This window comes from Hipposideros armiger, unplaced genomic scaffold, assembly GCF_001890085.2.
Source record: "Hipposideros armiger isolate ML-2016 unplaced genomic scaffold, ASM189008v1 scaffold_38, whole genome shotgun sequence".
Classification (NCBI taxonomy): Eukaryota; Metazoa; Chordata; class Mammalia; order Chiroptera; family Hipposideridae; genus Hipposideros; species Hipposideros armiger.
This window is the reverse complement of record NW_017731388.1, coordinates 769,828-778,576: the sequence shown is the minus strand read 5'-3', so window position 1 is coordinate 778,576 and position 8,749 is coordinate 769,828. Positions and strand designations below refer to the sequence as shown.

The 8,749-nt window shown below is 41.1% G+C and overlaps 1 protein-coding gene across 1 annotated transcript in view; it reads right to left on the bottom strand.

The window, feature by feature from the left end:
• Positions 1-8,749, bottom strand: part of XRCC5 (X-ray repair cross complementing 5) — an 83,999-nt gene that overhangs the window by 46,165 nt on the left and 29,085 nt on the right. Inside the window, exon 14 of the mRNA XM_019638196.1 lies at positions 3,306-3,502. Coding sequence (XP_019493741.1) covers positions 3,306-3,502 — 197 coding nt within the window. The remainder of the gene's footprint in view (positions 1-3,305; positions 3,503-8,749) is intronic.

Sequence of the window (8,749 nt, the reverse complement as noted above, 5' to 3'; positions counted from 1 at the left end):
CTGTCAAATGACATAGCAATAACATAGATGCGAATGACTCTAGTACTTCCAAAAATGAACTAGTGCCATCTGTTGCAAACATGCGTCATGACTTTTCCAAAGACCCAATAGTAATTAGAGGGAGGAAGGTGTGGGGATTATTTTATTTTGTTGTAGAGGAAAGAAATAAAATGATTATGTGTGGAGGGAAAGGAGCTGGTGCAGAGGGAGAAGCTGAAAATACATAAAGAGGAAAAAAATTATTAGTGGGCTAAGGTTCCAGATGAGACAGAAGACGGCATCTCAGGACACAGGTGAAAGGATTAACTGGGGACAGAATGACGTGCCCTCTTCCACTGAGACAGGAAAGAGAAAGTAAAGGTGGAAGCAATACAGGTACGTTCTTAGATAAAATGGGCCAAATAACTGTGGAGTTCCCACCTACTGGTCTCTGTTTTCTCTATAAAATCATCATCACCACCATCATCATCGCTACCTAGTTATCGCAAATGTGACAGGAACATGACTAGGATTTTGTAAATCATTTATTTCCTCACAAATGCTGCATTCGTACTATGTGTAAGGCACTGTGCTGGGTTCTAGGGATAAGACTCAACTATCTAAGACTCAAATATCTAGGGATATTACTCAACTGACCCGCATGACAACTCTGTGAGACAGACATTCCTATTATCCCTATTTACTCATGAGGAAATCGAGGCTTAGGGAGGGTAAGCAACTTGCGCTTAAGGTCACACTGCAAAGCAAGGAAACCAATTCACACTGTCTCTTAACCAGTAACCAGGTGAGGTTGGCTACTGAAAGTAAGTGGCAGGGAGTCTTAGGGGAATTGAAAAAGCAGAAAACTTTAGACTATATGGATAGAGATAAAAAAAAAAAATCAAGATCACCTATGAGTTAGTTGCACAAGCAGGATTCGGCCTCAGATGTCCTAATTCTCAGGCAAGTTCCCTGTGCAAGAGATGAGACGACATTTTCATTTCAACAGTGTTCAGCAACATTAAGGGAAGCAGTGATTTTATAGAAGGGTAATATTTAGTACATTTTTGGACTACAATGTCAGATGGTGCTCCTACCCTCTTGAAATGAAGAAATCACTTCTAAAACTAGAGATTCAACAGGTTCAGCAGGAATAGCAGATCTCAAGTGGTCAATGTTTTCATTAACAATGATATTATTATTGCTTTGGGTTTTGACTATTGCCTTCTCTCCAAATAGTTCAAAGTGCTTTAATATCTGTGATTTCATTGTTACAATATCTCTTGAGATGAGGCTGTTTTTAGATGGAGAAACTTTCATAAAGGTAAATTTATTTAAGCAAAATCAGGTCAAGCTTGACAAAGCTGAAATGAAAACCAGCGATTCCCAGCTCAGGGCTCTTGTCTTAGCCTCTGACGCTTCCTGCACAGACATTTTCCCACTCCCCAATCTTAACCCCTCACCCTACACTAGAAATATGTACCCTCAATACAGGGTACAAACTTTTGTGTATATAAAAAATATGATATACACAAAAACATAGCTAGTTGTTAGTAACTTTTTTCTCCTTAGGGAGACTACCTCGAGAGCTGACTGGGGCCTTATAAAAATTAAGGGCTTTAAGAACCTTGCAAAAGGGACTGAGTCATTCTTCTTGAATACAGGAGGTACTCAATAAATATTTGTGAAATGCATCATTTCTGCCGCTTTTAAAAACTTTCTGAAGCTTTAAGTTTCTGAAGAAAGGATAGAGAATTGGAGTGTGAGGAGTAGGTGTGTGTGAGTGAGATCATTCTCAGGCCCTCAGCAGATCACTGGGCTGTCTGTCGCAAACCATGATGGGAGCAAAGAAAAAGAACAGCCAGCCCTCTCCAGCTCCCTGAAAGAGTGAGTGATAGGATTAGAGCTGAAGGTGTAATCACAGCAGGGATCAAATCACAGAACAGCAGCCTTCTGGGTCTATGCGGTGGGGGTTTTTTAACCAACTAATTTACATTTTAATCAACGAGAAGAGGGGAAAATGGACCCCTTTCTTTCCCACAACTGCAGAAGGTAGTCAAGATCATGAACTGGAGCAAGGACAGCCAGATGACTGCAGAGAGGCTAAAGTAAGGCTGTCCCCGGAAGAAAAGGACTCCGAATTTTATCGAACTGTTCAAAATACCAATCCAGAGGGGCATGGATGGATGAGGGTAGCAGAAGGAAAGTGGACTTTTAGTGAGTCTTTCTATACAGAAGGCATGGGAGACTCAGGAGAAACAGAAAACTGCGGGATGTGTTAGGAATGCACATGATAGAACCTATCAATCCCATGATTTTTTTTTTTATTCTGACAAAGGATATTGACCTCTAAAAAGCCACAAAGAGCACAAAGCTTTGCATTCAACTTGGAAGATAATTCACTAAATTTAAAAATGTACAGAACTCTGTGAAGGTTTATTAGAAATTACTCAGTACTCCTCCAATGGGGTATTTATAAATAATAAGTTTGTCAATAAAGGTACAGTTGTGGGAAGGAAATCAAAGGAAAAAAAATTGTGGTCTAAACCTGGATCTCAGAATGCAACCTAAAAAAAAGGAATAGATCATTTTGATTTGGGGGAAAAGTAATCAATAACCAAAAACCTAGCCCTGGTAAAGTCAACGATATATGCCCAAATGATTCTGGATAACCAAAAACAATTTCTTACGGTTTGTTTCGCTTTGCAATTTGAATGGAAATTGATACAGATTTTGAAAAGACTCTGATGAGAGAAAAAAATAACAACCTGAAAGTTTGATTTAAGGATTGTATGAAGAGCATTCTGCCATCTTTAAAGTACAAATACCCAGCTGACGGTATAACCAAGTACATCGCTGAATAGTAACTGCTTAACTGAAGGGCCAGGTTTTTCATTCTCCTCACTTTTCCTCCAAAAATATCACTGATTTTTTCCTGACACCTAACCTCCCAACCTAAAAACCTAAGAATTTCACCCCCTCCTCTCATCCCTAGCACCCTACTTTAAAAATGGTAAAATTTATAGTTTTAGGTATTAAAAACTGTTCAGCCTTACTCTATATATAATTCACCAAGAATGTGATCAAAAAACAACCCAGAAGGTAGTTCTACATCCCAAGTGAACAGCAGGGAAAAACTATACCTACAACAGACAGACATGAGAAACCAGTATTTTCAATACAAGGGTCAAATACCGACGGGTTTCTTCCTCCCGCCTTGGTGCTTCCACAAACCCACTTGCAATCCATAATTCCAGAGTCCCAGGCCATGACTAGCACCAGCCTTCTGTACTCCAACGTCAAATGCAGCTCCATCGAGTACTTACATGTCTTGGAAAATGTCCTGAGCAGTCATTTGATCCTTTTTCTTGATGACTTCAGTCAGAGGGAAAAGAGTCTTTATTTTAGAGAGAGGAATCTGACATTTAGCTGTCACCTCTGTGGGGGGATTCAGCATATTCAAAACATGCTGCTGAATTGGGGGCAGAGGCTCCTGGGGGTGTAAAGCTCTGTGCAGCAGACACTGTGGAAAAGGAATAAGGATTTTAAAACGCAGATGTGGACACCACAGATGGCTTCATTATGCTTTTCTGATCAGGGTTCCTCCATGTTTAGTTTGGGAGGGCTCTGATTCCTACCACATGTAAATGAGAACAGCGAGTTGGCCCAGAAACACCTTGGTTAGCAGGACATGGATAATGCCCAAATCAACCGTAAAACAGACCCAAGCCTAGCAGCACTGCCAGCTGAAGCCCTCCTGGAAAGGAGCCTCATCTTATAAAAAGAGGACGATACTTAGCTACTTGAAGAGTACACAAGGTTCTCTAAGACCCATAATTCCAAGAATTTCTGACAACGTGGGGTTATAACTTTGGGGCTATAATCCTTTACCTCCCTTCACTATACTGTGCTTTCTCCTTTGCTTAATCTTAGAAAACAGTGTGTGGTGGAGCTGCCCATGCTCAGTGGGTCCCAGGAAGAAATCTGTGGAACACATGAGCATACTGGTCTGTCCCGAACCTCCCTGGAGTGCAGGTTTGGGCCATTCTCCACCAGTCCATTCGCTTCTGTTCATCTCCACTGCTACTGTGCTTGTCCAGGCCCCATCACCTCTCCTGTGGGCTGCCATTCTCACCTTCTAATGGTGTCCCCACATCCACTTGCACTGTTCTACTCTAACTAGTCAGCTTAAAACAAGCTCCTTACCACATCCTAAAGCCGGCATGCCTCCCTTATCACGCCACCTGCCACCCTCCTCCTCACTCACCGTGACCCAGCTAGCCTGGGCTCGTCCCGTGTCACTCTTATCCAAGCCCATTCCAGATTTGGAGTCCTGTCCTCAATGCTCTGCCTTTTCTGCCTGCCCCAAGATCTCACCAGAGCTGGCCCCTTTTCATCATTCTGTTTTTGCTCAATTATCATCTCCTCAGACAGGCTTTCCCTGACACTATATGAAAGGGCCCCTCATCCCCTTCCTACCACGTGGTTATTCTCTACCATTAACCTTATTTTACATTCCTTACAGAATTTATTACCTAAAATTACCTTATTGATTTTTTAGTTTATTGTTTATTACCTAACCTTTCCCCTGGAAAGTAGAGATCTTGTTTGTCTCGTTTACTGCTGAATTCCAAGTGCTGAAAATGGTTTCTGGCACATAATGTGCACCTAACAGATACTGGTTGAAGGAATAAAGCTCTTTCTCAGGACTCTTTGGCTGTTTACAAAGGCATCAGGAAGCAGCACCAACAGTGGGGCCAAGGTCAAGGCCAGGGAAGGTTCTCCACTGCTTCACGAGGGGAAATCTGGACAGCAAACCACTGCCATTCAATCACCTGCGCTGCTTTCAATCCACTAAGCGAGGCCCTGGCAGTGCTGGTTTCTGCCCAGAAAAGTAAATACTCTAAAAGGAGTATACGGAGGTAAGCACAAGGGTGAGATACCATTAAGAAAGAGGAAAACTATCACTTCACTGATGTTTCCTTTGATTGCTAGAGAATCAATTCCAAGAGTAGGTTGAAGAACAGGACTCCTACTATTCCCGCCTTTAAACAACTGATACATTAGTAATTTTGAAGAAAAACCAGAGAGCTATACAGCTCCTATAATTTCAAAATACTGTTTCCTACCATAAGGTATATGATTTATACCACCCCATGGACTGTTTTCCTACCCTGTAGAAATATAAGCTAGAAGTTTCCATTCTAAGAAATAAAGGTACTTAGGCTTAAATAGTAAATACCATCCAAGAGTCGATGTTCTACAAATTGAGCAACTCCTGAAGTAGGAATTAAGTACTGATTTCTTCTAGAAATTTCATGTGCTGCTCCCTTATTTCGATACACCAACCGCAAGTCTTCCTTCTCCATGGTACATTCGTTTATTTCAGTGTTGGACTCCTGTTTTTCTCTTTCCTAATTACTTGACTTTCGCTTGAGCATCAATAACATCAGGCCTATTTAATGTGAAGCCAAAGGGGAAACCAAAATGATCCCAAGCCCCTGTGAATCTACCCCCAACCTGCCTCTGCATAATTTTTAATTCACAGCATTCTCCCTCAGGTCATTAAAATACCTAAAACAGCTTAGAAAGCCCTAACGATGGAAGCAGTAATCAGACACTCAACAGAGCAGACTACATTTCACACTCTGAAAGTCTATTTGATACTCAACTGATCTTTTTTTTTTTTTTGAAAAGAACTAGAACAAACCATGGCCAAATACCCTACCCAGACTCCCTACGGAAAAACATCCCAGATTTTCAGTACAAACTCTAACAGTGTTCATACTGTTATTAAAGGAGAGCAATTCTTTCAAACAGTGTCATCACCCGGAAGCCAGAAATAAAGGACCTACAAAGGATGTTCTAAAGCATCAACCTCTCATATTTTCTTAAAGGTCACATTTTAGATAACGCTAAGTGGAATACTTACACAATTAGTTCAATCAAAACATCCCAACTCATTTATAAAAATGTTATCATAAAGTGACACTTTTTGGTGGCTCAGAAGCTGAGGATCTGTCCTCAATCTACTTATTTCTCTTTTAAGCAATTGTGATTCTTCAATGTGATTTTTACAATTTGAAAGACTAGTAAAACAACTACAGGCCACATGGCTAACTCATAAGTTAGTAGTATGTTGATTTTAGCAACACTATTAATCATTTAAAGGCAGTTTTAACTGTACACTGACAAAAGACCTATTTGTCAGCATTTCTTTCCAAAATTAGAAATAAATTAACCTCCAGCCAACAAATTATTAATCTCTTTCTGTCCCCTACTCCCATTTACCCTGTTATCAATATTTCATCTAAAAAGAAAGTCTCCCTGAGTTCCACATCCTCCTATAGCTCACTCAGTCCTCCCTCTCTCTTCCCCTTCCTCAGTTTCTCCTCCAGCACTGAATCTGCTCCATCCCAATTCCTCCACTGACGCTGGGCCTTCAAAATCTTCAGACACAACTACAAACCCTAGAGGCCCTCTCCATGCTCCTTGCCTCACCTGTGTGCCATGTCTGATTTGAGCTTCTTTCTTTCCAGATGCTCTTCTCTTCCTGAGCCTCTGTAGGCACCAGTTCCGCCTAGTTCTTTCTACCTCGCTGGCCTTTTTTCGGGGTGGAGGCTGGAATATTTTGTTGCTGCTGTTGTTTTTAAAGCATTTCTTTTTATGTCATCCCTAATTGTCCACTCACACGTTGGTGTTCAGGACTTTGTTCTCTCTTCTCACTCGACATACTCTCCCACGTGGCCTCATTCGCTTCTGTTTCCACCTACATGAGGACTCTCAAATCTATACAATGAATCCTGAATGCTCTTCTAGGCTCTGCACCTGGATTTCCAACTTTCCACTGAGTGTCTGTACTGGGATAGCCAACAGATACCTCAAATTTAACACTTGCAAAAGGAAATGCATTACCTTTTCTGTCTGTTCATTCTATATGCCTCATCACAATTAATGGTGCCACCATCCTTCCAGTCAGCCAAGCTAGGATATTGTTACTTCAGTTCCTCTTATTTCTCATCAACCACCATATAATCCCTTAAATCACTATAATCCCTTAAGTCACAGCTATTCTCCCTTAGAAATTTGCTCGTCTTCACTCTCTCTGTCACTGCTTTCATTCAAGCCTTCATGTGGGCCACTGCAGGTTTCTGGATAACTCGTCTCAAGTCCATCTCCTATGCTTCATCAGAGCTCTTTTCTAAAACTCAGGTCACCCACCTGCTGAAAAAACCCTTTCATGATGACCCACTCTCCACAGGATAAAATCCAAATGCTACGTATCTACCCTGCCACTTTTCCCATCATTTCCCCTACAGCCAGTTCTCCAGCCTCATGGAACTATTTGTGGGTCCCTAAATACATCATCACACTTCCTCATGTCTCCGTGCTTGTGCATATGCTACTCCTTTTTCCTGGCATGCCCCTGTCACATCACGAATCCCCTTTTTTCCTCAGTGACACATTCCGGAAGTCACTCATTTGCAAGAATCTCTCTTTCTTCTTATTCCCACAGTATTTTGTACCCGCCACTGTTGCGCCTACTGGTTTTATATCTCTACTCCTCTCATTTCTCCGGAGGGGTCCTTTCAAGTAGTTAGCATATAGTATCTTTAGCACATGGCACATTGTTAGTATTCAATAAATATTTGTTTTAAAAACAGTGAATTCAATTTATAAATGCCCTAGCAATGATATTTCTTTATACAGATAAGCCATATTAAAAGCTCTCCCCCACAAAACAAAGTTGGTAAATTGTAAAAACCAAAGTTTCCAGTTCTTACAGCTCTGAAAGAGAACAATGCCTGTATTCTTGTATCTACTCCTTAATCCAAGAAACACTTATTGATGATAAACAGAAGCTACCCTGAGCAAATCTTCCATGTATTAGAAGTCTGACTTTTCACCAGAGCAACTTGTTTTTGCATGCTTTCCACACCAACTGGTCTGCTCCTCCCTTCCCTACAAATGGCAAAGGCCTTTGGGTCTTGAAGACCACTCGTCAAAAACACCAAAGGATTTTATACAAGTTATTTAGACTCAGTTACACTTAGAATACTAAAGTAGTCACTAAGTCAGGCCTTTACATAGTAAGCTTCATATTTTTAATTTTAGAACAAACTCCCCCCACCCCCCACTACTTAAAAGCATGACAAGCATCAAAAAACAGGCAATTTCTCTTATGTAGAAGATCCCTCAAAATTACAACAGGGCCTAACATGGACCTGAGTTAGTTAAGGATGCTCTGAGACATGAGTGAAAACAGACAATCAATGGTGCCTCCATCAAACAGCCCGCTGCCCTCCACAGGAATAGGCCCTCCACTCCTCTGTGGGGAAGAGTTTGCCTGAAAAAGCTTCTCGTGATCTTTTTTCAGCTTTTGGGGGTTCAGAGAAGCCTGTGTCCTGCTGTCACCAAGTTAATCCAAGACTGGACCGTCCCTTCCCCTTCGACGCTGGTGTTTCCTCCCTTCCTCAGTGTAAGTCAGCTCTCCGGTCAACCTCCCCCGTTCCCCTTAATCCAACCTCCACATTCCAATTCCTTTGGCCCTAGATTCAGAAATCCATAATTTATATTTTTCTGTATTTTAGTTACTCTTTAATAACTTCATATTATAACCTCCTTATCTGGCCTCTCTGCCATCTTGAATTATGAAATTTTTGACAAATATGACACTGGAACACTTTTTCCCTAACAGTGATTATTATCCAGCTCATAAAAACTCTACGTTTGGATATAAAAAAACAAAGAAAAGTCTGAGTCACATAAA